At 35.2% G+C, this 26,472-nt stretch overlaps 7 protein-coding genes across 7 annotated transcripts in view; 4 read left to right on the forward strand and 3 right to left on the reverse strand.

The window, feature by feature from the left end:
* Positions 1-2,661, reverse strand: LOC110411855 (heat shock cognate 70 kDa protein 2-like). The gene is made up of 2 exons (XM_021422193.2): positions 2,338-2,661; positions 1-1,915 (listed from the first exon to the last, which is right to left on the reverse strand). Exons 1-2 carry the CDS (start codon positions 2,549-2,551, stop codon positions 177-179), a joined length of 1,953 nt encoding a protein of 650 aa, XP_021277868.1. The 5' UTR covers positions 2,552-2,661; the 3' UTR covers positions 1-176.
* A 1,966-nt stretch (positions 2,662-4,627) lies between these two features.
* On the forward strand, positions 4,628-9,408 carry ALB3 (63 kDa inner membrane family protein). Its single transcript, XM_021423519.2, has 11 exons — positions 4,628-5,098; positions 5,209-5,319; positions 5,436-5,510; positions 5,601-5,661; positions 6,014-6,087; positions 6,196-6,300; positions 6,835-6,942; positions 7,033-7,136; positions 7,820-7,969; positions 8,055-8,181; positions 9,203-9,408. Exons 1-11 carry the CDS (start codon positions 4,769-4,771, stop codon positions 9,308-9,310), a joined length of 1,353 nt encoding a protein of 450 aa, XP_021279194.1. The 5' UTR covers positions 4,628-4,768; the 3' UTR covers positions 9,311-9,408.
* Positions 9,409-9,562: 154 nt separating this feature from the next.
* LOC110412878 (CLAVATA 3/ESR (CLE)-like protein) lies at positions 9,563-11,594 on the reverse strand. Its single transcript, XM_021423520.2, has 3 exons — positions 10,609-11,594; positions 10,420-10,487; positions 9,563-10,311 (listed from the first exon to the last, which is right to left on the reverse strand). The coding sequence occupies exons 1-3, from the start codon at positions 10,706-10,708 to the stop codon at positions 10,234-10,236; spliced, it is 246 nt and encodes an 81-aa protein (XP_021279195.2). The 5' UTR covers positions 10,709-11,594; the 3' UTR covers positions 9,563-10,233.
* A 4,400-nt stretch (positions 11,595-15,994) lies between these two features.
* Positions 15,995-17,230, forward strand: LOC110412099 (Pathogenesis-related thaumatin superfamily protein). The gene has a single exon (XM_021422540.2). It carries the CDS (start codon positions 16,021-16,023, stop codon positions 16,780-16,782), a length of 762 nt encoding a protein of 253 aa, XP_021278215.1. The 5' UTR covers positions 15,995-16,020; the 3' UTR covers positions 16,783-17,230.
* Positions 17,231-20,623: 3,393 nt separating this feature from the next.
* LOC110412838 (ubiquitin-conjugating enzyme E2 7) lies at positions 20,624-23,752 on the forward strand. The gene is made up of 6 exons (XM_021423472.2): positions 20,624-20,780; positions 20,885-20,987; positions 21,790-21,887; positions 21,965-22,065; positions 22,422-22,499; positions 23,275-23,752. The coding sequence occupies exons 1-6, from the start codon at positions 20,738-20,740 to the stop codon at positions 23,350-23,352; spliced, it is 501 nt and encodes a 166-aa protein (XP_021279147.1). The 5' UTR covers positions 20,624-20,737; the 3' UTR covers positions 23,353-23,752.
* A 480-nt stretch (positions 23,753-24,232) lies between these two features.
* DSI-1VOC (dessication-induced 1VOC superfamily protein) lies at positions 24,233-25,080 on the reverse strand. The gene is made up of 3 exons (XM_021423544.2): positions 24,885-25,080; positions 24,617-24,779; positions 24,233-24,438 (listed from the first exon to the last, which is right to left on the reverse strand). The coding sequence occupies exons 1-3, from the start codon at positions 25,007-25,009 to the stop codon at positions 24,298-24,300; spliced, it is 429 nt and encodes a 142-aa protein (XP_021279219.1). The 5' UTR covers positions 25,010-25,080; the 3' UTR covers positions 24,233-24,297.
* A 481-nt stretch (positions 25,081-25,561) lies between these two features.
* The window catches only part of LOC110412210 (SEC14 cytosolic factor family protein / phosphoglyceride transfer family protein), a 4,200-nt gene continuing 3,289 nt past the window's right edge, over positions 25,562-26,472 (forward strand). The window contains exons 1-3 of the mRNA XM_021422718.2: positions 25,562-25,764; positions 25,873-26,312; positions 26,436-26,472. The exon at positions 26,436-26,472 is cut by the window's right edge and continues 118 nt beyond it. Of these exons, the coding sequence (XP_021278393.1) occupies positions 26,016-26,312; positions 26,436-26,472 (334 nt within the window). The 5' untranslated portion in view covers positions 25,562-25,764; positions 25,873-26,015. The remainder of the gene's footprint in view (positions 25,765-25,872; positions 26,313-26,435) is intronic.

A 26,472-nucleotide genomic window follows, 5' to 3' on the forward strand; every position in this document is an offset into this window, starting at 1 on the left:
TGAACCACTCAAGCTGAGAAAACAGTCGCATTTTATGTTTCAGTTTTTAAACACCGGTGGCTAGTGCACCGGGGAAGATTACTTTTCTATTACAAAAACAATTTAAAAACAAAGCCGAAAGATAAAACAACTAAGTCCACCACTCATAACAAGAGATCCCTTAACCTATATCCAGCTTAATCTACTTCCTCGATCTTGGGACCAGCACCGCTTCCACCGCCGACAGAAGGACCGTCCTCGTCCATTGCTCCGCCACCCATATCACCACCAGCCCCCTGGTACATCTTGGCAATAATCGGGTTGCAAATGCTTTCCAGCTCCTTCATCTTGTCCTCAAACTCATCCGCCTCAGCCAGCTGGTTTCCATCAAGCCATTGAATAGCTTGCTCAATTGCATCTTCAATCTTCTTCTTATCAGCTGCCGGAAGCTTGGAACTGATCTTGTCATCCTTGATCGTGTTCCTCATGTTATAAGCATAATTTTCAAGAGCATTCTTGGCCTCAACTTTCTTCTTATGTTCCTCATCCTCGGACTTGTATTTCTCCGCTTCTTGCACCATCTTCTCAATCTCTTCCTTGGATAGCCTGCCCTTGTCATTAGTAATGGTGATCTTGTTCTTCTGTCCAGTGGTCTTATCCTCAGCGGAGACATTCAAAATACCATTAGCATCAATGTCAAAGCAGACATTGATTTGAGGAACACCACGAGGAGCCGGAGGAATGCCAGAAAGCTCAAATTTCCCAAGCAAATTGTTATCCCTGGTTCTTGTTCTCTCACCCTCAAAAACCTGAATCAAAACTCCAGGTTGGTTATCCGAGTAAGTAGAGAAAACTTGTTCCTTTTTGGTTGGGATAGTGGTGTTCCTTGGAATCAACACGGTCATGACTCCACCAGCAGTTTCCAACCCGAGGGAAAGTGGGGTGACATCCAACAGCAGTAAATCTTGAACCTTCTCATTACCCTCACCACTCAAAATTGCAGCTTGTACAGCAGCACCATAAGCAACAGCTTCATCAGGGTTAATGCTCTTGCAAAGCTCTTTCCCATTGAAAAAGTCTTGCAACAATTGCTGAACTTTGGGAATCCTAGTAGACCCGCCGACAAGAACCACATCATGAACAGTGCTTTTATCCATCTTAGCATCCCTCAAGCATTTCTCCACTGGCTCCATACATTTCCTAAACAAATCCATATTCAACTCCTCAAATCGAGCTCGGGTAATTGTTGTGTAAAAATCAATCCCCTCGTACAAAGAATCAATCTCAATTGTAGTTTGTGCCGTTGAAGACAATGTCCTCTTCGCTCTCTCACAAGCTGTTCTCAGCCTCCTCAAAGCTCTTGGGTTCCCACTAATATCCTTCTTGTGCTTCCTCTTAAATTCCTGCACAAAATGATTCACCATTCTATTATCAAAATCTTCACCTCCTAAATGGGTATCTCCAGCTGTAGCCTTCACTTCGAAAATCCCTTCTTCGATTGTCAAAAGTGAGACATCGAAAGTACCCCCACCAAGGTCAAAAATAAGCACATTCTTCTCCCCAGCACTTCCCGCCTTTTTATCAAGCCCGTAGGCAATAGCTGCAGCCGTTGGCTCATTGATTATACGCATAACGTTGAGACCAGAAATGACACCAGCGTCTTTCGTGGCTTGACGCTGGGAGTCGTTGAAGTAAGCTGGGACGGTGACCACGGCGTTTTTTATGTTGGACCCGAGATAGGCCTCGGCAATCTCTTTCATCTTCGTGAGAACCATGGACGAGATTTCTTCAGCGGCGAATTGCTTCTCTTCACCTTTGTAGGTGACGACGATCATGGGCTTGTCTCCAGGCCCAGCAATGACCTTGAATGGCCACAATTTCATGTCGTTTTGGACCGAAGCGTCGCTGTATCTTCTGCCGATCAAACGCTTAGCATCTGAAACATAACACAGCAAACAACAATAAACTATAAGCACAAAATTCCCGCCAAATTACAGACTCGTACAAAAACAAAGACTTCAAATTCAACAAGTTAACAAAAAATTCTTAGCCGCTAAACTATATTCAATATCTTTCTAAATTAGAATAAGCATTAAGCGACGAAAATATAAGCAGATAACGTTATCAACAAAACTAGAGACCTTCAGATTTTAGATTTCCCTCTAGCATTAGACAAAAAATGGCCAAAACAACAAGTAAACCACTAAAATCTACCTAATTATCAAAATTAATGCTGAGATTAAACAGAGACTTTCCTTAACACAAGGATTCTTTCTAAGACTAGATCCACAGTAAACGAGTAAAACTAGACGATCTTTCAAAAGCTAAATTAAATTCTAATGAGAGCTGAGGACTTACCAAAAACAGTGTTAGTAGGATTCATGGCGACCTGATTCTTAGCGGCATCGCCGATCAAACGCTCAGTATCGGTAAAAGCCACGTAAGACGGGGTTGTTCGGTTTCCCTGATCATTAGCTATGATCTCCACTCGATCATGTTGCCAAACACCAACGCAGGAGTAAGTCGTGCCGAGATCGATCCCAATCGCCGGACCTTCGCCTTTGCCAGCCATAGCAACTTAAAACAAAACAACGATAAAGGTAGGAACAAGCTTGAAACCTCCAAGAATTTGATAGAAATTTCACAGAGCTTAAGCTTTTGAGTTAACTTGTTTGATGAGAGAGAAGGAGAAAAGTGGTGGTATATAAAGAAATTTTCATTTCTGGAAAGTTCGGATCGTGTATTTTCAGCCGTTGGATCAAGAATTATAGACGATTAAAGATTTCTTTTTTCATTCTCCCGCTCCTTTCTGGAGGGGTCAAGCTTGTCTAGGGGGTTCCAGAGCTTTCGGTTTCGAATTCTAAAGTAACACGTGGTGCACACGCGCCTACCGTTTGACAGGAAACGTACAATGTCCGCTAGTACTGTTGACGGGTAGGATTTTTCTGATTGGCTACTCGTATTTGTTACACTATTCACAGTTGGGATTGGCTAATCCTAGTCGATTGTTTGCTTGTGTCAAATTTTGGAATCATTCTTTGCTTAGGCCAAAGCCTCTGATTGGGATTCCACTTTCCAGGTTCTTTCCTCTTTCGCTTTTGCATTGCGTATCCAATACTTACTAGTTACTTTTATGAGATAATTATTGACTCTCTCAAGTGGAAGAAACGAAAGTAAAGAATTTCTTTTACGAAGAAAATGCCGAAAACTAACATACACGTGATTGATAAGCTTCAGGGTTTTTAATTCTTGCTTTATTGCTCATCAAAAAAATTTCTGTGGTACATATTGCTCAAATCATTGTCGACTATCTTATGAACATTTTGTCCAAACTACCCCAACAAAAACATTAAAAAAATAAATTATAGCTATTTCATCTCAAATTAAAATAGTATAATTTTAACACGTAAATGTTTACCAAACAATCTATGTTTATCTTAATTAGTAGTGGACCTTTTATAAATATTCGAATTTTCTTTTCCAAGGGACAATCAAAATTTTATTGTATCAAACAATTTTAAAAAAATGTGATATTATTATAAATAAATTAAATTAACTAATAAATTAATAAACTAAGATACAATTGGATCACATGCCATCGATTTCCAAAATTGTTAAACAATGATAAATCTTATAAACATATATGTTTGAAATTGATTTCTTATAACTAGCTATTCGTACTTCAAGTCTCCTTTATGTTCTATTTGATTGAATTAAAAATATGAAAAAGGTAGTTAATATTCATTAATCTTCCTTATACACCTAGTGTCTTCTTACAAAACTAGTTTATCTCTCAAACAAAGTACCTTGGAAGATTAAAATCTTCTTTTTAATATATTTTTACAACTTTGGATCACATTTCAGCTGTTAAAGAATTTTGATATAAATTGTAAATCTTAATATAAAAGCAAAGTGATTAAATTAACAGGAGAAATCTACCTTCTAATCCAACCAATGGATTAGAAAAAAATTCTGAAGTATATATTTATTCGTTTTTTTCTATTTTATTTCATAAAAATTATTTAGAATTAAGTAAAAACTTTGTTTTAATATGAAGAAAAGAAAAAATGACACAATTTTTTAAAAAAATATTTGAACTACTCTATATATATAAATTTTTATTTTTTTATAAGTAATAATTAATTAATTATAATCAAAATTATATTTATTATTTTTATATTCATATGAGGTTGATATAGCATGTTAATTTATCATAGCAAAAAGTGATAATATTATATAATCACGTTATCATATCACAGCACTATTTATAATAATAAGTTAATATATTATGTTATTAATATTAATTAATTAATTATTAATTATAAATAATTATTTAATATAAAATAAAAATAAAACTTAACTTAATTAAATATAATAAAATAATACAAATTTAATTATTTTTTAAATAATTCAGATATTTTTTAAAAAAGATGTACTTTGAGTCAATTGGGCTTGATTTATGCAGGGTTGGACCGGTCCATTTTCCTAGATGAAGCAAGCAAACCCATCAAACCTGAGCTGTATATTTTTTCCCATCCCAATATCGTAGCGGCACATGACGTGGACTAAATTTATTGGCCGAAAACATCCACCGTAAGAAATGCGCGCCCAGGGTCGGCTGGTGGTTTGTTTCATTTCAACGAACCATAAAAATTAGGATAATTCAAAAAATATTCTCTTGCCATCTCTCTTCCCCACTGCCAAAACCTCATCTCCAGTCCTCCAGCTCATGAGACTCTGAAGAAACTCTCTCCCTTTACTTCAAAACTCTCGCATCAATAAATAATCCATGGCGAGAACTCTGATTTCATCACAGCCGTTCATTGGCATTCCGCTTCCATCGTCAAAAATTTTTCACCATGGTGGCCTCTACACGCTCCCTCACCGTAGACTCGTCTCCACCAGAGTCCGTCTCAGCTTCAACGAAATCCCTCCGAATCCCTCCTTCGACTCTTCCCTCGATTTCCAAGCACTTTGTACCAAAGCCGAGAGCCTCCTCTACACTCTCGCCGACGCTGCGGTTGCAGCCGATCCCGCCGCCGGGTCTACCGACGCCACCCCGCAAAAGAATGGCGGCTGGTTCGGCTTCATCGCCGAATCAATGGAATTTGTTCTCAAGGTATAGCTTCCTTCCTAGTACAAACACCTACTCGAGAAAATCAATCAAGTAATTAATTAGTTAATTAATTCAGTAAGTAACTATTTGTTGATTTATGTTGTTTTTTTTAGGTGTTGAAAGACGGATTATCAGCGTTACACGTGCCATACTCGTATGGATTTGCGATTATATTGCTTACGGTTATAGTCAAGATTGCTACATTTCCTTTGACAAAGCGACAGGTTTGTATTTGTTTTAACTTGAATTTGAAAAAGGAAGTGTTTAAAATATAGCTGTATTTTGACTTTTTTTTACTCGATAGTTAACTGTTCGTTAACGATGGTAATTACATGTTTAGGTGGAATCAACATTAGCTATGCAAAACCTTCAACCAAAAATAAAAGCTATCCAACAAAGATATGCAGGCAATCAGGTAATATTAAAGTTTTAATTTTAGTATTTATTTTTATCAATTAGAAAGGTTTTTCATTTTGATTTAATTGTTTGTTTTGGTGTTGTACAGGAAAGAATACAACTTGAGACATCTCGTTTGTATAGGCAAGCTGGGGTTAATCCTTTGGCAGGTATCCTTTTGTTGATTTTTCACATTCAATCAATGTTAGCATCTTTTGGAAGTTGGTTCTTTGCTTCTTTGGAATCTTAGATGTTTAAATCTGCTGATCAAAAGGTTATGGTGGTGTTGTGGTGGTATACTTGAACTTGAATTTAGGTGTTAGTATTATTTTATTAAAAAAATGAATAATTAATTCATTCTCTTTAGATGTAAATTTGTCATCATCTGTAGCATCAAATGTGATTACCAGTATATATACTTTTTAAAGTGGCATTTTGTCTCTTTTCAGTTTCTTGAGGTCTTATAGCTGTTAGCTTCATGGTGATGATGCCGATTAATATCTTAGATCTTCTTCTCCATAGGTTGCTTCCCTACTTTGGTGACTATTCCAGTCTGGATAGGCCTGTATCAAGCTCTTTCAAATGTGGCAAATGAGGTAAGGAATTGGTTGACATAATATAACATTCTATGTGACGTGGGAAGACTCTTTTACATGGTAACAACCTTAATCAATTGCTGATTGTTACAAAATTTTTACTTAAAGGGACTGTTTACGGAAGGTTTCTTTTGGATCCCTTCTTTGGGTGGGCCAACTACAATTGCTGCTCGACAAAGTGGGTCTGGAATTTCTTGGCTTATTCCATTCGTGGTAATAAACTTTCCTAAAATTATTTATCAGGTTAACAATTCCATTTGCTGTTCCTGTAGATTTCAACATTCTAGGTTACCTTGCTTTTGAGATGAAATGCATAACAAGACACCACTGTATTTTTATAGCACTTCTTTGTGACAATTCTCTACATTTTTAATCTTGTTTTAAATCTATGGAGATGTTAAAGAGACTGATTCTTGTTTTATTTTATTTTAGCCTTTTGGCATCAATATATTCCTTAACAACTCTGGGAGGGGAGACTACTATTTGTGAGGATCGAAAGATTAGGTTTACCTTTATGGTTTCCTGTTGGTGCTGTCTAGTTCATTGTAGCATCTTCATATGTGGTTGCCAGGGATGGAAAAAGTGATTATAATATTACTAGCTACTAAACATGTGCAATAATATGATTAAACTGCATATCAAATTAGAGATTTCAGCAATTGCTTTTGTTGATCAGGCATAGAGACAGTCTGCTGTCATAGGTTCGTATATCTGATATAGTTATCTAACATATGAGGTGTCATTCAGGATGGCCAACCACCATTGGGATGGCATGACACTGCTGCATACCTTGTTTTGCCTGTGCTCCTTGTTGTCTCTCAATATGTTTCAATGGAGCTCATGAAGCCTCCCCAGGTAAGAACAGGTCTAATTAGTCCATTTGATTCCTTTTATATATTTACTTATTTGCTAAGTAGTTTGAAGCTCTACAATTTCTTTTGACAGACGGACGATCCTGCCCAAAAGAACACACTTCTTATTTTCAAGTTTCTTCCGCTTATGATTGGTTACTTTTCGTTATCTGTTCCATCAGGATTATCAATTTACTGGTTAGTCTCTTTTAGCAGTTTTATTGAAACCAATAGACTTAACATATGTGCTTTGCTTCTAATTCACTTTCTACTTGTATTACAACTCTATACTGCATACTCTTGTGCTATCAATATTTTTCTTGATCTTGTTGTATGTGTCAGTGGGAGTAGAATTTCGAAACTTGATTTTTCTTGTATTCACTGTGCTTATTTTGCATTCTCAGCTTGAATGTATCTACAATTGAAATTTGCATATATTAGAATAATTTTCTTGGTTTCATTGCACTCGATTCCTTCTGTATTTAATTTGCAGCAAAATTTGCATATGCGAACATGCTTTTCTTAGCTTCACTGCATTTTATTCCCTTTGCATTTAAATTCATGCACCCACCACTAAATCTCCACATCTAATTTTTATCATCATTTGTTCTCCCACTGTGCTGTATGTACGTGAATCTATATTCCTGAACACACACTCCCATTTTATTAAATGTGCTATAGACATGTTGCTTGTTCTCGATTATCTTAGTTTCTAAAACACCATGACTTTTTTTTTCCCTTATATTAAGTGCTGAAACACCCAAACTTGCTTTTAACGAGTACACATTATTGTTGAGCTACATATAATGGACATTAGTTTGTTTACATGTCCAAAAACATGTTCTTCTATTGGTTTATGAAGTGCAGCTTGCCATTCTCAGGTTCACAAATAACGTCCTTAGCACTGCACAACAAGTGTGGTTGCGCAAGTTAGGTGGTGCAAAACCTGTTGTTGATGAGAGTGCAAGTGGAATTATAACTGCAGGACGTGCAAAACGATCAGCTGCTCAGCCAGCACGGCCTGGGGATAGGTCAGTTCCCTGCTTCTTAAAAGTTGCATATGTTTCTTGTTTTGCTTCAAATTTAGCTTACCGAAAAGTAAATGAAAATTAACAGGTTCGGACAATTAAAAGAAGAGGAGAAGAAGAAGAAAGTAAGCAAGGCTCTGCCAGCAGAAGAGGTTCAGACTTTAGATTCTGCATCTGATTCTGATGAGGGATCAGATGCAGAGACAAAGGGCAAGGTAAATTTTTATTTTAGTGACTAGAGGCTGCTTATGGAGCATTTGAACCATTGTTTGGAATTTCTCATAGATTCTCATCAAATATAAGGGGGAAAAAAAATAGAATCTCTCTTTTATTGAAAAAAAGAAGCATGATTGTGTTGGGTATGGAGCCCAATGCATAGTTGATACTTGACGAGTATTACAACTTTCTTGAACTTGCCATTTCTTTTTGATCACATTCAAGAAGATGCTGATTGCATGTCTAGACTCTTCATGATTGACAGTTGTCAAAGATTGTTTTCTTGTGGGACCATGGATAGCAAGGTTTTAATCTTCCTTGCAAGTTGAACTGTATGAAGTCATTAGTGAGCATGGTACTCCTTTTCTCTGTCATGTGCCATCTTCTAAACTTGTCATTTAGGACAGCAATAAGAAGCAAATAATGACTTCGAAAGCTAGTCATGTTTGGGAGAGCTGAAGTTAGTCTGCAGCACTATGTTTATGGCAGCATGATCATGAACCCAAAATTTTGACTTTTTTGTGTCAGTAGGTGGGTTCCACTGCTGCAAAATCCAACATTGATTGAATCATGTAGTAAAATCAAACAGTTTCTTTTGTGTGTGTGTGCGTGCAAGCATGGGTATGCTATTAACATGGAGAGGATTCATTGGTCACATGAGGGGACATTAACTGCAACCACAAATAACTTGTCTTATGTGCCTAAATTAATTTTGTTGCAGATGACTGTAGTTAACTTTAAAATGGCATTGGTCGTTCTCTTATTCTAAAGTTGAAGAATAAAGACATCTAAAATTGAATTTAAATATTTCAAATGTGATAACTGTACAGGTCTTGGGAGGTTTGGCTTTTCTAAGTCAAGAAACATGCTACTTTATTTTAGGCTTGTAGCTAGAGGGCTGGTTTTTGGATGTGTAGGTGTGATGTTGTTTTCTAATATTTCACCATTAGCGGTTGTGCCAACTACTTCCTTACCCCATCTCTCCTCGAAAAGCAAAAACTAATTTGCAGTTTCCAACAGGGTGACGAGGCTCTCAAAGAAGCTTATGCTTCCAGTGCAAGCAAACAGGTTCCTAATATTTCTCGGCCAAGACGAAGCAAGAGATCAAAGCGGAAGCGTGCTGTGTAAGAGGATTGTATGCTTAATTGTTGTAGTTTACGGTGAGTCCTGTATATTTAATGGAATTGTACTGTTCTTAATATAGTGGCCATTTTTATGCTGGCTCATTCATCTTAAGATTTATTGCAAAATCATGGAAAACTGTCTGACTGAAAAATGGTCATGCCCACATGCTCTAAAAAGCCCATATTTTTCGTATTTCAGTCATTGCTCAGGTTAAGAAAATTTTATTCAACTGTGTAACCTGGCATTTTTACCATGTGTTATGTTACGTGGCTGTTAAGCATTTTAAGCCTCCTTCCTGGAAAAATTATGTTCAAGTTGTAGGAATCTTGCAGTGCGAATAGTTGCAGCTTCATTGCTTCCTCTGATCTGATTTTAACCTCTGAATTGGGGAATGGTTGGGTTTATAATTTATTTCCTTGCAAATGAAGATCTATCAATTCTTTGTTTAAATTGTTTCAGCCAATTGAGAACACAATTTGTTGACAGTTTTACTTTCAGTCAGATTCAAGATTCAAGGTTCAAATCAAGCACACATTTTCTTTCACATGTAAAAGAGGGTGCCTCTTTCTGCAAACAAGGGATACTCTAACATAGCATTTGGCATATTATCTCAACTGCATTGAATGGAAGCCTTGTGTTGTAGAACTTTGTAACAAGGAGATAGGATACCTTCTGATTGAAGAAAACCATACATACCATCTCACAGCAATCCTTTACTAGGTGTGTAAAGCCAGAGCTAACTCATCTAAAAATTTTAGTGGAAAATAGGAGCATACAATAGTACAATAATACGTGCTTTCTGACATGAATCTTAAAAGTAAATTTCATTCTTGTACAAGCCCAAAGTCTACGTGACACATGTGACATTCAAACCAGATCATGCTACCCTCATTCTATTTCCTATGCTGGCTGTTGCATCCACTGACTTATTCCCTAGACGGTGGGCGGTGATTTCCTACTGGGTTGGGTCCAGATGGGGATTTATGAATCTTCTTTGTTTCAACCTGTTTTTCATCATTTTACAGATGCAAGGAGTTTTAGTCAACAATGCCTTTATAGTAGCTAAGATAAATTCAATAGGTATAAACCAAAAGAGACTACTCAGTGCTTACCCAGGTAGGCAATGCATTTCTAGTGCGTGACTTTGGCATGGGGCTTCTAGGTCTGAGCTTGAAGTGAACTGTTGGCAGTAAGAAAATATATACATGCATTAGAACCTACAAGAATATGTAAAGTCTGCTTCACGTAGTTCTATGCAACGCTTCTGTCTGTAAGCAAGAGAGAGAGAGAGAGAGGGTTGCCTGATTCAATAGCTTGAACATTGATTTGGGATTCCTGGAGCTGAGAAACTGCAAGCAGGAGCCATACTAGTAGAAGATAGATTAGAACTTGTCCTCTCATCTTGTGCAGGTGGTAACATGTGCTGCATGCTTTGGGGTGTTGGGGAGGCTCTTACAAGCATGAGGGAGCATTTTTATCTGATACATTTACTGTAATCATTGCCAAACTTGAAAATAGATGCAGGAATGTTTGTTAAAGGTGCTTGGGAATCCTATGCCATTATATGCTAGATTGATAAGATTGAGAAATCTGTGTTTCTCGTTATTGTGGATTGACTTCTTCCGTGCTATCATTTGTCAGTGATCATTACATCCATGATATATATTTACAAGTACATGCAATTAATTTTTCTTGAGTGCTTTGAGCCTTGCTGTCGGCACGGGTGTTGGGACCCGCCAGTGTATATTCAGCTCCCTGAGTTGCTGTATGTCTTTATCTGGGCAATTTTACTCCCTCCATTGTGCACTAAAAGACTTTTGAGGACTTAGCGAAGCAGTTAAGCCAAGCAGCCTTTTGTTATTGATTCATGTCACTTGTTGAAAAGAAAAACAGCTCAGGTGGAAAGGAGTTCCTGTCACCTACTTTTTTTTTTGTGATCGGCATGAGGTTCACGCTGGCTGCAAAATGCTTGTCGATAGAGCTGCCTGTGCTAAACTTTACAGTTGCCTCTGGGCAGGCGCTAATGGTTGCTAGTTTGCATCAAAACAGGTGCGTTTTATGCATTCATTCACTGACGCATGCAGTCTGTCATGAAGAGTCATGATGCTTCCATGTTGAAAAACTTCCATAGGACTATCATGGAAATTGGGACAGGAGTGGGGGAAAATAGAAGAAAAAGTTGTTTTCGGACGTCCAGTTGTGCGCCTCTGCTTTTTTATTCTTTTACTATTTTTTTCCAATATTAGATCAATTACTCTCTCTCCCTCTCCATCTGTCGTTGCATCCTTACAGGTTACAATTCTCTCCCAAATACTAAATACAACGTGTAAAAATAATGTAATCCGTATCATGTTTCTTCTTGTTTATATTTTCAACTCGAACAATTCAAAATCCATTAAGTCATGCTTTCAAAAAAAAAACTCATTTAGTGATTGTTTGTCTAAATTTTTTTTCAATTTATCTATTTTTTAAAACCAAAAGTCGGATTAGACAAGATATTAAAAAATTCTTAAAAAAACCGGTTCTTTTAAAAAAAATAAAATCTAGAAAAAATTTCATAAAAGAGTTTTTTTCTCTTTTTTTAAAAAAAGAAATCAGTTTTTTAAGAAATTATTTTTTATTCCAAAAATGTTTGATCTATTAAAAATAATTTATACATTACTATTTCAAAATATATCTTCTCAATTTAATCTAAATCTATTTGTTAGAAAAAGGAGATCTTTACTTATAAATTAAGAAACATCTTATCTATTTGTGATATAAGACTTATGACATTGGTCTCCATTTAATAAACATGTGTTTCTTGGCTAACAGTTACATTTGAAGTAGAAAACAAGGTGAAAAGCTTCGAAGTGACTTAAAAAACTGAAAAGTTTCTATGATCGGGAACTCCTCCGTTAAAAAATATAATAAAATTTTAGTGATGAAGGCAGGTAAGTGATTTCCGGGGATTTGGGTGATTTATTATTAATATTTGCATTATAAAAGTCAAAACTGCCTATGATGGACACTTGATTTGGATGCATTAATTAGTAAAAGGTTTACATTAATCTAAACCACCCGGACAAAAAGAATCTTGGCCCATGCGTTCTGTGATATGATTATCTTTACCAGGATCTCGTATTAGGGCTAAAAAGGACTCACCTGTCAATTAAAACAATAGAATGGGGTTAACTTGTTTGGTTTTTTGTATAGATTAAAAAATGAAGTGTATATATATATATAAGTATTTATTAGATATGTATTGAAAAGTATTTCACCTTAGATATATAAGATAGATTTTACCTTATTAGATATATTAAAATTTAATAAAAGTAAATATTGCTTTAACTGTTTTTTCCAAATTAGAGCATGAAAAATTTGAATGACCAATTTAATGCATAAAAAAAAGTTCCCCATTAAGGGGTTTCGTGAGTAAATCAACAAGCTGATTTTGTTATGGATCTAAATTGAATTTTATTTCAACTTTTAATTTCAACTTTTGTGATTGAAATTTAATTTCAATTTCATACTATTTTAAACTCTGAAACTAAACTTTAAATAAATTAATAAATTATGGACTCATGTAACTAATTCAAAAAACATACTTAATAAGTAATGAAATATTCATATTCATATATTCAAAATCCGTCTTATTTTTTATTGATGTAAAATCTGTGACAATTTGTTATGAAAATAAAAAAAAATAAAACGAGAAAGAAGGATGTGAATTTAGAATTTCTCATCACAAAATAAACAAATAAATATTTACTCTTACAAACCACAAAATATCGGAATCCCATCCCACAAAAGCCCAGGTGGCTCGTAATTAATCATTTTTGGGCCAGACATGAGCCAGTGATCCAGCAAAAATTTCACCTCGTGTGGGCTGAGAGAAAATACTTCCGAGTCTTGAATCCAAACAAGGCAAAAACTACATAGCTTTACATATTTCTGATCACTTCGACATTTTTATTATTTTAATCTTTCTTTATAGTAATTTTTTTCCCCAATAACAATTTTGAATAGATTTTTTTTTTGTCCAAAAGTAAGGAGTTCATAACAATTCGAAGTTATTTTAAACTTACTACTCCCTAGTGATATTCTTAACTTATACTATTGTTTGATATTTCCATGCTTCAGTTTCTTTCCTTTTTTATTTGGTAGATTTTATGCATATAAATTGTCACAAATAAATAAAAAATTTTGAGTTTATATTGGATTTGTTGACAGAGAATAAATTTTATACATTATTTATGAATAAAATATTTTATCATTTTGTTAATAAATAAATTTAAAAACTTTTATTTTTAGATATTTATAAGATGTCTTGTAATTAAATAATATTGTAACCCTATCTGATGTTAAATGAAGCTTTATACTCATGGTTTTGGAGGTTTCTCTGCTTTCGTTAGTGGTTGGCCTGAAATTTCTCTTTTCCCGTCTGACAATCTGTGTCATTTTGTCTCTTTGTTTGTCCAATATATTATCAATTAATAAAATAGCTTTGTTAGAATTGAATTCCGTGCAGGAAACGTGACCATAAAGCCGGAGATATCAAAACAAAAGCGACACGGATCTCGTACGCGGTGCTGCCTCAAACGCTTATCCACTCTGTGTTTGCCACTGTGTTTTGTCTTTTACTTGACCGTCCCACCTCCAACCCAATGCCCACGCTCTTTCTCCCGAACCTGAAACGCAACTCTTTCCCCTTTGGTCTTGGCGGAGTTCGGATGACCTTTTAGGATTGATTCTGATTACCGGTCTTCGGCATTCTGCGGTGCATGCAATGCAATCCTAGTCATCATTTTGCATGCATTCGGCTTCTTTATCTTTTTTTTTGGTCTAAAGTTTCCTAAAGCATTGCCATCAATGCAATCCTATTTATTCATAGAATTAAACCAGGTGTTTACGTGATGGTTCTTCATTATTTCTTGCTATCTTTTTCTTTCTTGAACTCTGGACATGATTTTCTTTTACAGGTAAAAAGTGATCAACCCAAATGAGTATTAAGCATTCTTTGAACTTTGAGGTGGTCCAAATCTATGGAAGAACTGGACACAATCTCAAAAATAATATGGTCCACATTACTAGCTAGTATGATTTCAATTTTTTGTTTTATGATATTTTAAGTTCTCGTAAAAGTTTTATATAAAACATTTAAATACAAATATTATGTTATAAATCTCACATCAGTAAAAAATAAAATAATTATTAGATATATAAATATAGATTATTTATTACCTATCAAATATATCTTTTGAGTTAGGAATATGTATTTACAATCAAAATAGACTCAGATCAATGTAAAAATCTTTCTTTTCAATAAGTAAAGAGTAAATGTAACATAATTCAGTGAGATACAATATCATGAATCAAGATAATATGGTTTTTGAGTATATAAATATGGATCATCCACCATTTATTAGATAGATTGCACGAAATTGAGTTTAAGGTCTAACTCGTAACATATAATTGATTGAGTAATTTTTAAAAATTTAAATTTAAATTATTAATAATAATTAAATTAAACTTTTATATATGTTTTAAAAATTACATACACTTTCGTTACAAAAAAAAACATTACATCTTATTCACTTGAATCTTTGAAATCCTCAACAAAATCACATATCATAATTATAATTATTAATTAAAATCTCATCGGTAGAATATAAAAATTCAAATAAAACTAGTATATGCTTTGATATCAACTTTAGCTTTATGAATCCAAAAATCACTAATCAATAACTTTTAAAATTTAAATTACATAATTTTAAAAATTTTATATTCTAAGTGATAATAATTATTGATTTAAATCTTTATATAAAATTTATCAACCATATTTATTATTTTTCATTTTCGACCTGAGATGGTGTCACATCTCAATGTAAGAACAACTTTTCATCATGAACCCACGGTAATTTGGCCTGCTCTTTTCCTGTCTGTCTTCTTCTGTTTTTGGAAGTAAGTGACTGGAAAATCTCCTCTCCTCTCAAGACGAGAAATGCATAATGGTAAACCTGGATTCTTGCAATTGAAGTTCATAAATGAGGCTCACGTGATCCTTGTTAACTACTTAACTTAACAGCGTACAGCTACTGGAATTGGAAATTTCGCAGTGTATAGGCTAGTGATGATAGCCAAGTTAGCTACTACGCCCCAGAAGGGGAACAACCATTTCAATTTCAGCAAACTGCGGGAACAGAATGCAAATGCAAACGTGCCTTCTTCTAACCTTAAAAGACGTTTCAGTCCTCACAAGTTAGAATCCTTTTGAGTTGTTTGTTCGTTTCTAAATCAATACTCAAAAGCCAATTAGTAGTGAAAGAAAAGACCCTAAAGTGACTTTATCTTTAGGCTTTACACTCAAAAAGTAGAACAACTGTCACATATTAACAAAGCATAATAAAACAAAAACAGAAGAAAATCCGCCTAATCAGCGCTGATTAGATTAGGATTAAGTTTGTAATTACTTGAAAGGTGAAACCACTCGAAAAGACTCTGAGAAAAGCTAGGTTAGGCACCCACATGAAAGTATCGACTCTGTCCTCTGGTTTCTGACCATTTTGCAGGGCGGCTCAGTCCTGAGCAGTGATTATAAAAACCGTTTTCACATTGGATAAAAGCCCAAAAATGAGAAAAGGGTGTTTCAGTCTTTTAACCGACTTACACCTTTTCTTCTTCAATTCTATAAGAAGCAAAGAGAAATCCCATCTCTTCACTCACTCGAGAAAATGGCTTCTACTTTGTGTGCTTCTCTGTTCTGCTTTGTTACCCTTTTTCTCCTATGCAGCTTTGCTGGAGCTACTCAGCCTGGTCTCATTTTGACACTTGTTAACAACTGCCCTTTCACCGTTTACCCAGCTATCCAACCCAACGCTGGCCACCCTGTCCTTGAAAGAGGCGGCTTCGCCCTCCAAACCCTGACCCACCGTTCCTTCCCTGCACCAACCGCCCACTGGTCCGGCCGTATCTGGGCCAGAACCGGCTGCACCCACTCCAACGGCCATTTCTACTGTGCCACAGGAGATTGTGGCCACCGCATAGAGTGCAGTGGCCTCGGTGGGGCCCCCCCTGTCACACTGGCACAGTTCAGTCTCCACCACGGTGGCCACAAGGACCTCTCTTCCTACGCCGTCAGCCTTGTCGACGGTTTCAACGTCCCCATGACTGTGACCCCGCACGAAGGCAAAGGCCTTTGCCCTGTCGTTGGCTGCAAGGCTAACCTACTCGCCACGTGTCCCGACAAGTTGCAGCTTCGGTCTCCGCCGGGTCACGGTCCGGTAGTGGGTTGTAAGAGCGGATGCCAAGCCTTCGGTACGGACGAGCTCTGTTGTCGGAACCATTACAATAGTCCTCAGACGTGTAGGGCTTCGAGTTTCTCAGAGTTTTTCAAGCATGCTTGTCCTGCCACGTTTACATATGCTCATGACAGCCCTTCGCTCACGCACGAGTGTGCTTCGCCACGTGAGCTCAAGATTATCTTCTGTCACTAGGCAGACAGTAACTCACCTTTCTTGTACCAGCTTGAGTTCTTGAGAGATTTTAAGCAGAAAAAAAAAGGACAAGGGAACTCTGGTTCTGTTCATTTCTAGTGTTATCGTATCTAGTGTATGTTTGTAAGTTGGGCTTTAAGAATCAATGGTGTTGAAGTGTAATTGGAGTATGTCTAACTGAAATGGATGTTCCGCGTGAGTGTTTGCTTTGTGTTGATCATAAAAAGAAGAGATTAGATGTTGATTTTCATTCAACAGTAGAGAAGAAGAGCATGTGTCAAATGTTATGTACTGGAGTTTATCATTATAGCATATGGCATATTCCCTCTCTCTCTCTCTCATTTTCTTCTCCTTTCCTCTTTAGTGCGTACAGTGACATTGTAATTTTTAATAGGATAGGGAAGTGATAAAGTGTCTTATTGAATGCATCTAGTTTCGTTTTCCTTTATATGTCGTGTTACTCTGTTTTCACCTTGTAAGTAGAAAAATGGGATTTGGCAGCAGATATTGCTTGTTGATTCTGACCCAAATTAGCAGTTACTGATAATAATAGTTTAAACTCTCACCCCTTTTTCTCTGACAAGATTGCGTTAAGACCAAAGCAAAAATCTTTCCCTGGAGAGTTAGCCCCATCATGTAATAAAGTGTGCAAAAAAAGAAGGTTACACAACATGCCATGGTCTGTGGTGTTGCTACTGTTTCTGTTTTTGGGGAGGGAGGGAGTACTCGAGGAGGAGACAATGGAGACAGGGAGCGGCAGAGAAAGGAGCACCAAAATAATGGTGAACCGTGAACCTGAAAAGGCCCCATGTTCGATTTTTCTTTCTTTTCCTTTTTTCTGGGCTCTTTTCTCAAAAATTCTTTTTTCTTTTTCATGCGTGTGCTACAGTGCCTTCACGTGAAGTGTTTGCTTTCTTACTTGCCGTCCTGCTCCCTCACCTTTGCTTTGGGCACACCCTTTACGACGACGAATTATCGCCCTCTCATCTTGCCTTCTTGAAATGTAGACTTGGAAGTAGAAGATGAAATTTACTTTGATGAATTCAGCGACGGACGGAGCAGGTGGCGACTTCAAGCTTCTGCTTTGATCGTATCTGGTTCAGTTAAAAAATCTCCAAATCCAGAACAATCTTTAACGAGTCAATCAAGAACGCCCTGTCCTGCTTTCTTTATTTTATTTGTTATTATTATTATTATTATTATTAATTTAATTTTTCGTTTTTTACCATAATATAGAACTACGTGAGATTCTTTTTCATATAGTATTTTCTCTGTCTTCAAATATTTTTTATTTTTATCGAGGTTGATATAATATTTTGATTTTAGTATATTTTAAATTTTAAAATTTTTTATAATATAAATATTTAATATTTTTAATATAAAAATAAGTACATTAGATGTCTTAAATAGATTTTATTTTCAAATATTCAAAAATTAAGTACCAATAAAAAATAAAACAAAAGAAATAATAATGTTACTTTATTATACGCCCAGCGCATTATGAGATGGTTGCTGTCAATCATTTCACCAATTCTTCATTCTTTATGAACCTTGTTTCCTTTCTTTCGGCAGTGGTACAAATTTCATGGTCCACTTTTTTAACTAAAAAAAATTATTAAATAAAAAAAAATTTATTTATAAATTCTAACCTTATCTCATCTTTAATTCATATTGTACATAATATTTTTCATCACTCAATTATATAATATTTTTGTTATATTAATTTTTTTACCTATAAAAAAATTCAATAATCTAATTTTCTTCAATCTTATTATTTTTCGTTACACAAATATTGTATGGAAAGTATAAATTTTTTATTTTTTAAGTTCAAAATTTTCATTTTCAGCACTTTATGATTTGAATTGATGCATGGAGAAAACTTTAGATACTATCATATTGGGCGAACCTTTGGTTATTAGAAAAAAGAAAGAAAAGGGTAACATTTTTTATCCAATGAGATGCCTTACAAAAAGAGTAAAACCCCAAGGTTTACCTTGGAGTTATACTATAGAGTAGAAAGCTTAAGCTTAATTAATTAATTCAACATTTTTTACTTTCTTCTTTTCAATTTTAATTATAATCTTTCATATGCCCTAATTAGATTCATTTAATTAGAATACGAATTTGGAAAATTTTATTCTTCCAAACAACATTTTTATTAAATTTAAACATGCAATTTTCAATTTTAATAGTTCAAATTTGAGCCCCTGGCTTTGGTATTTAAGGGAAAATATAATTAAACTTTAATAATTTGTCATTTTTTAAAATATTTTTCACGAGGATCTCAAAATAATTGGTATCTCTCAACGTTAAGCTAGAAGACAGGTACACTATTCTGGTTCTTGAATCTTGCTTCTTCCTATGGCAGATCCAAACAGAGAAGAAACCATAAAATTCCTTGGCCAAAGCAAACCATAATAAATAAATAAAATTATTTTGACTTGTTTACCAAGAATTTGGTAATCAAATTGGACTTTGTCAATTGATTTAATTATAAACAAAGTTTGAATTCATAACCAAAATTAATTTGAAGTAGCTCATTTTACTAGGTGGATTTATTTTTTGGATAATTGCATAAACTAAGCCCGTTATAGTTCCTGCTAAATATAATAAATGCCATGGTTTTTCCACTGAAAAAATACCTCATTGGCAGAAAATAGAATATAAATAAATTAGTGATCTTATTGGAATTTAACTCAAACGTATTTACTTTATTTAAGATGTAGTGTCATAGTTAAATAAATATTTTAATTTCACTTGAAAATGAAATATTATGAGTTATGAAACCAAATATATATAAAATTATAAATCCATAAACATTTTATATTATCAAATAGTATGATTTTGTGAATTTCACGTGCATAATTGCATATTCAATGAAATGCTTAATTACCCATTTTTGTTGAAATGTCAATGAGATTTTTTTTTTGGGTTGCAAGAAATCCTTAAGAATTTATGCATGATACAACAAAGTAATTCCACATTTGTAATTATTTTTCCATTCACTTCACCTTTTTACTATTTTCATAATAAAAATCTTACTTATTGTGAAGGATTGATTTATGATTTTTTTTGTTACCCATAAACATATGTGTCTTATTCGAAATGGGAAATTATTGTTGAAAATAATGTATGATTTTTGCATTAACGATAGAAGTAAGTATCTTATTGAAAGTGTGAAATTATTATCGAAAACAATTTATAATATTTTTATTAATAATAAACGAATGTATCTAATTGGAAGTGTAAAATTAATATCGAAAATAATTTGTGATTTTTTCATTAATGATAAACGTATGTATCTTATTGAAAGTGTGAAATTAATGTAAAAAATAATTTATGATTTTTTCCATTAACGATAAATATATGTATCTTATTGGAAGTGTTTATGATTTTTTTGTTAATGATGAAGGTTTGTATCTTATTGGAAGTGTGAAATTAATGTTGAAAATACTTTATGATATTTTTCTTAATGATAATTTATTGGGGGTGAAGATAAATTTATTTTTTAATAAAAAAATTTACCACCCTAGTTACCTCAACTTTTATACCTTCACAAAGGTTTAAACTTACCTTAGTCACTGCTTACAAATTAACCCTCCTGGAAGTTGGGTCCCACAAGGATAGCGAAATCAGAACGGTTGAATCAACATTACGAAGGAAAGCACCCGAATCATAGTATCTTTCACGCCGATCCACGGCAGACCGAAGCTTACGTGGCACATTCTAATTCGCCTAGAGACGCATCCCAAAGCAAACCGAACCGTACATAATCCTAGCTCTCCCGTGCACAATTGTGAGTCCACAATCGGCGAACCTTCTCTTTCTATCTATAAATTGAAACAAAGTGTCGGCTTTTAATTTTCCCTTATTTTTCCTCTCTCTTCAAATCGCAGAGCTTCTCGCAGCTCTCTCTCTAGAACCCTGCCTCTTTATCTCTATCTTTATTGTTTATATGGCATCTCAAGCCAGCCTCCTCCTTCAGAAACAGCTCAAAGGTAGTCTTTTTTTTTTATCGATTTCAATTTTAATGATTCAAAATTATGAAAATTTTGGGGTTTTGTTTCGATTCTGAGCCGGGTTTTAATTGATCGTTTTGCAGATCTTTGTAAGAACCCGGTTGATGGGTTCTCAGCCGGATTGGTTGATGAGAATAATATCTTTGAATGGAGTGTTACAATTATTGGACCACCTGATACTCTTTAGTAAGTGTTTTCGTTTTGGTAAAGTTTGTTTTTTATTGGAATTAATTGTTTCTTATGGATTCTTTGATGTGGCTTTGGTTTGATGACATTGGATCAGGAGTTTTGGTTGTGATTGATGCTTAATAGGACTTTGGGTTTTGAAATTGGATTGATTTTGCTGAATCATGATTGATGCCAGGGTTGATTGTAAGGTCTTCTATTGAATTCGAAAGGAATTTTGGGTTCTGAATTGGATTTGCTTGATTGATTTTTAGGTGATTGTGAGGAATAGTTGATTTGGAGTTTTACCTAGTCATTGTGTTGCCAATTGCTATTTAGTTAGTTTTGTTGAATTGGTTGCAAGAGAGAGCGAATTGTTTGTTTTCAGCCTTTATAAGGAATGACTTGGTTAGGAGTCGTTGAAAGCTTCTGTCAATGTAACTATACTTCATTAAGTTTCATCTTTAAAACAGGGTTTTTCTAGAATTGGGCATGATAAATTTTGGATGATGGCATGGTAGCTTCTTTGCTTCTATTTGGAGGTTTGTTGGTTCTGAGCAGTACAAATTGTTGTTCTTGTGCTTCTTGACAATGCTATTTGTTTGCTGCTAAGATAAGTTTCTTTGCTTTGTAGTTCTATGTTCTTGTTACTTGTCTTTCCTTCCCGTTGCTTGTGCTCAATTTTACTGTTCTTGTTCTTGAGTAACCATGACATTGAATTGAGTTATATAGGGATTGTTTTTAGTGGTTGTGGCTACAGCATATGTCTTGTAATCTCATGATTTATTGTTTATGTTCTTTAACAAAAATATTCAAATTTCAGTGAAGGGGGATTTTTCAATGCCATTATGAGCTTTCCCCCCAATTATCCAAACAGCCCTCCAACAGTGAAATTTACATCAGAGATTTGGCATCCTAATGGTATACCTTTCTCTGTTCTGGTTCTTACATGCCTTTATGTAATGCAAGAATTAATTTCATCTCTATTTGTTCCGCAGTTTATCCCGATGGGCGTGTTTGCATATCAATTCTTCATCCTCCAGGTGATGATCCAAATGGCTATGAGCTTGCAAGTGAGCGGTGGATGCCAGTACATACGGTATGTTCATGAAGTGTCAATTAATTATGAATTGTCTTTTTGTTTTTACCTGTTCAAGGGCTAATGACATATGTAGCGCCATAGATTTTAACTTTGCTCAAACTTTAACTATTTGATTGCAAGCATGTAACTTCTTTTATCAGGCAAAAAGGAAGACAGGTAAGAAGTATAATCTGGAAATCATAAGAGATTTACATGTAATTAGAAACTGAAATTATACATGAATGTCTTACTAGTGAATGAGTTATTCACAAATTTGCAGTTACCCTGCTCCTCGCTACTTTGTTTTTCTCCCTTTTTTTTCCTTGACACTGTGATAGTACATTAACAAATGTAGTACTCTTATTATGTGGCAGGTTGAGAGTATTGTTTTGAGTATCATATCAATGCTTTCCAGCCCTAACGACGAATCTCCGGCGAATGTTGAAGCTGCAGTAAGTGATTGTTGATTGTCTTGAATTATATATTCCTTTTTTTGCAACAACTTTGGTCTTTGGTTTGTTGGTTCTTACAAGGGTGGTTCCCTTTCTATCTTCGCGGTATATGATCTCTGCATTTGCATGCAATGTTCCTTTTGAATGTTTGATGAAACTTCCATTGACATGTACTAACATGTTATCTACCCTTCTATTAAGGGTAACAAATTTCCTTAAAAAGCTTCTGGGATTGTGCTTATATTAACTATCATTAATTAAAATGACTATTCAGATTATATGGGGTTTTAATATGTACTTGTTTCTTTACTCCGTATATTCCTAGGGTATTTACTATTTAGTTATGTTGTCATCCCACTTTTCTTTGCCAAAGTCTCTGTACATATGGTGCACATCCAATTTCATGTGCCGAGTTTGCTTCCATAGAAATGTGTTGTTATACTGTTTTTTCTCCCCTTTATTTGTAGCCCGACTCTAAAATTCCATCAAAAGGTACACATGCTTTATTCCCTAGTCCTCTTTGTTAGAAATTCCCCTAATATGGAGCCTTATTATATTATCATTCCTGTGGCCTGGTGTTTTATCTCTTTTCTTCTCCACCTGATGCAGCCATTGGCATATGCTCAAGTTTTGTCATATATTTCATTTGGAAACTTTTTACTCATGAACTTAAAAGTTGCTGTTTTACAACTTATTTTGGTTGACAGACCAAAGAATCAAAACCATGCTCTTCCATCCGTGTTTCTTACGACCAATATTTTTGTGTAAATTGCAGAAGGAATGGAGAGAGAGGAGAGATGAATTCAAGAGGAAGGTCAGCCGCTGCGTCAGACGGTCACAAGAAATGTTGTGATTTGTTGCTGGCGCTTCTTCTCTACATATGTACCCAGGGAATGCCTTAATTTATTGTGTGGGGAGATGTGGTTGATACAACACTGCAGTGTTCTTGTAGAATGCCATCTGAAGTTCTCACACTTTACCCCTTTTTACTTTATTTTCCCTTCTTGTGGTGAAGTAATTGTAATAACTGTCAAAAACGTTTATGTATTCAAAAGCGTTTTGGTTTTTTTAGTGTTTGTTGGCAAGCGTTCTTGTTGAGTCCCTCTATCATAAGGTCTTTTTTCTGGTGACTCTTCTTTGGATGGACATTTGTCTTTTGTTAGATGCTTTGATTTTGATCTCTATTAGTAGGTTTTACAATCTACTTGTCGATCAAACTCCAAAACAATAGTATTTTATTTTTTCTTTTGCCAGCCTTTTATTCTCTTGTTCTGCCCCTAAAATATCTCTGCTATAGACAGAGAAAGAAAGGAAGTGGTGTTGAATATCTGCTCCCTTGAATTAATTGAATGCTCAATCTCAGAGGAATGAAGTGTTACCAAACTCTTTTAGCACTTCAACTGAATTGTACCCTCTTATTTCTCTTTAGTTTGCGGTTAACAAAGAAGCATAAAAATACTTTCCTTAAAAGTTATTAGTCGATTTTTTCATATTTTTAAGCAAACTCATTTTCAATTAATGAACTCATAAATTAGTTTATTGAATAATAATTACCAGTGACAAGCTGAACAAAGCAACCTACTAAACAAGTATGGAGGAGAATGAAAGAAAGTAGGACTAGATAGGAAACAATAGTAGAAATCAAGCATAAAATTTAAATTAATTAGAATATTATTATGATTATATATATATATCCTACTAATTTAAACTCACAAATATAATTCACATCCGCACTCATAACAACTTACCTTAATACATAAATTAACACATAACAAAGGTTATGAACTTTTTAGTTCCATCAGTCTTGTTTTGATGCGTGAACATAGCTCCCCATCCTGACGGTCAGGCCATCAATGTCACGCACATACCCGACCTTCTGTCCCCAATTCTGCTTGTCCTCTGGCTGGCTCACGGGCAGCGCTCCATTCTCCACCGCCCGCTGTCCTCCAACCATAACAACAATTGAAACCAGTCAAAACAAAAAATTTATACTTGTAATATATGCCCATTCATCACATTTGTTCTTCATAGCCAAATATTCGTCATAATCGTTCATGGATCAATATGAAAATTCTGGTAAAATAAGAAACACCATTGTTGATTTGTTGTCTACAAACCTTGAATGCAGCATCGACGTCTGTGTAAACCAAACAGAGTTCCACTGGGGGTCGCTCGCTATCAGATTTTGGGACTTGGACCGCACCGGTTAGGTCATCGGTCTCGTGTTGGTGTCTGGGAGTGAAGGCAATCGTGGTATGCCCACTCTCCAGCTCTCCCCATCTGTAATTAATTACCCCCAAAAAACCACCATTGGAAAACCAAATGAGCCAAGCCATGGGCACGTCCGAAAATCACATGCAAATATTTTGAATGATGCATACGTACCTGTGAGACTCGTCCAAGCGACGAACGTCGTAACCAAAGGCTTTTGCGTAGAAATCTACTGATTTGGCTACGTCCTTAACATTAACAACAGTGTAGCCAAACGTTGGCTTAAGATTAGACGCCATGGTTTCTTCTTTTTGATCTAAAACGATTGGTTAGTTTCTTGATCTTTACGAGATGCAAGGGAATACGACTAATTATCCTTTTCGGCTTTCACTGACGCTTTATTTATGTTTCTCTGGTTTGTTCTTTCTCCAGTTGATGCGAGGCTTTCACACGTGGTCAGCCATTGGGCTACACGTGGACTGCATCAAGTCTTAGCTTGCTTCAAAACTAGCACCTGGCGATCATCACTTATCACTTGTTCACCGGGTCTAACTCTAATTTCAAAAGAAGTATTTCCCAATAAAAGGACAAAAAAAAATGTCGTGTCAAAGCTTTGGGCGCGTGACACGAATGGGCATATTTTTGCCGCTGCAAACGTTTATCAACGGTTAGCATTTTAAATAATACTGTTCGGTACGCGATTCGGCCACTTAATCACAACTGCTAAACCGGTCTCTTTGGACTACCAAATCTTTACTTAGAAAACTGCCGTACACGTGTCACTGCATTTAGCTCGTACATTGGTGTAGTACTCACGTGCAGGACCACGCCTTTCACTGGATCACTTCCCGTTCTGTCTCCATTTCTCATATTTTCCTCGATCGCTGTCGAAAGAACAGATCGTTCAAGCATTAAATAATTTGATAAAACCTACTAACAACATAAAAACACGACCAAGAAGTTTCTTGTTCGAATTTACCGACAAGACCAGAAAAAGGCTGTTAAAATTTTTATAAGCTCCAAATCTGCCAAAAAAATGAATCGATTTTTCGGGGTAAGATTTCTTTCTTTCCTTTTTTTTTATTTTAAAATTTTTAGCTCTATATAATTTCTAAGCTATTTGTTTGATAAATACCTGATTTCAAATCCTATCTGTTTGCAGGTAGATTTGGTTTTATTATAAAATTCTGTGAGATTTGAAGAGCTAGAGCTTACTAGTTTAATTTTGATACGGTCGATTGCTTTATTAATTGGGAATGGTGAAATTTTCTTAGGTTTCTCAATTTTGGTTTATTTGTTATTTTCATGGAAGAGAAAAAAGGTTATAAAGGAAATTTAGGTGTTTCGAGTCCCAAAACATATCCTAAGAGTACTTGCAGGCAAATAACTGGAATAAGCAATCGTAGAGATGTTAAGGGTGCAGCAGGTCATATAGCAATATTTTTACTCAAAGTTGCTGCCTTAGAAACTGTTAGAAGGGTCTCGAAGGCTAAATGTCCCTTCTTATGGCGCGGTATCCAGGCTTTGCAAGTTGTATGCTATCCTCCCGTTAATTGTATTCAGAAATTGGCTCCCTTTAAGGGTTTGGTTAAAGGAATGCAGGTTTGTTCTTAGCAACTTGGTCAAAATTGCATTTTTAGTTAATTGCTTGGCTGAATGGTTTGTGATAAAAGGTTTGTTTTAACAAATGATTTGACGATTGTTGTGTTTGTTTAATTGTTTCAGATGTTGTCGACGCCATTATTGGTGCTTTCAATCGCGA

The sequence above is a fragment of the Theobroma umbraticum genome, unplaced genomic scaffold (assembly GCF_002168275.2).
Source record: "Theobroma umbraticum cultivar Fairchild unplaced genomic scaffold, ASM216827v3 scaffold_95.0, whole genome shotgun sequence".
Taxonomy (NCBI): domain Eukaryota; kingdom Viridiplantae; phylum Streptophyta; class Magnoliopsida; order Malvales; family Malvaceae; genus Theobroma; species Theobroma umbraticum.

Excerpts from the sequence above, each read along its gene's own strand:
- LOC110411855 (XM_021422193.2), bottom strand. The coding sequence starts at position 2,551 with ATGGCTGGCAAAGGCGAAGGTCCGGCGATTGGGATCGATCTCGGCACG. Across the intron at positions 1,916-2,337 it reads TCCTACTAACACTGTTTTTG|ATGCTAAGCGTTTGATCGGC; the intron begins GTAAGTCCTCAG and ends GTTATGTTTCAG.
- ALB3 (XM_021423519.2), top strand. The coding sequence starts at position 4,769 with ATGGCGAGAACTCTGATTTCATCACAGCCGTTCATTGGCATTCCGCTT. Across the intron at positions 5,099-5,208 it reads CAATGGAATTTGTTCTCAAG|GTGTTGAAAGACGGATTATC; the intron begins GTATAGCTTCCT and ends TGTTTTTTTTAG. Across the intron at positions 8,182-9,202 it reads ATGCAGAGACAAAGGGCAAG|GGTGACGAGGCTCTCAAAGA; the intron begins GTAAATTTTTAT and ends AGTTTCCAACAG.
- LOC110412878 (XM_021423520.2), bottom strand. The coding sequence starts at position 10,708 with ATGAGAGGACAAGTTCTAATCTATCTTCTACTAGTATGGCTCCTGCTT. Across the intron at positions 10,488-10,608 it reads TGTTCAAGCTATTGAATCAG|TTCACTTCAAGCTCAGACCT; the intron begins GCAACCCTCTCT and ends TACTGCCAACAG. Across the intron at positions 10,312-10,419 it reads GAAATGCATTGCCTACCTGG|GTTGAAACAAAGAAGATTCA; the intron begins GTAAGCACTGAG and ends GATGAAAAACAG.
- LOC110412099 (XM_021422540.2), top strand. The coding sequence starts at position 16,021 with ATGGCTTCTACTTTGTGTGCTTCTCTGTTCTGCTTTGTTACCCTTTTT.
- LOC110412838 (XM_021423472.2), top strand. The coding sequence starts at position 20,738 with ATGGCATCTCAAGCCAGCCTCCTCCTTCAGAAACAGCTCAAAG. Across the intron at positions 20,781-20,884 it reads CCTTCAGAAACAGCTCAAAG|ATCTTTGTAAGAACCCGGTT; the intron begins GTAGTCTTTTTT and ends ATCGTTTTGCAG. Across the intron at positions 22,500-23,274 it reads CGGCGAATGTTGAAGCTGCA|AAGGAATGGAGAGAGAGGAG; the intron begins GTAAGTGATTGT and ends TGTAAATTGCAG.
- DSI-1VOC (XM_021423544.2), bottom strand. The coding sequence starts at position 25,009 with ATGGCGTCTAATCTTAAGCCAACGTTTGGCTACACTGTTGTTAATGTT. Across the intron at positions 24,780-24,884 it reads CGCTTGGACGAGTCTCACAG|ATGGGGAGAGCTGGAGAGTG; the intron begins GTACGTATGCAT and ends AATTAATTACAG. Across the intron at positions 24,439-24,616 it reads ACGTCGATGCTGCATTCAAG|CGGGCGGTGGAGAATGGAGC; the intron begins GTTTGTAGACAA and ends GTTGGAGGACAG.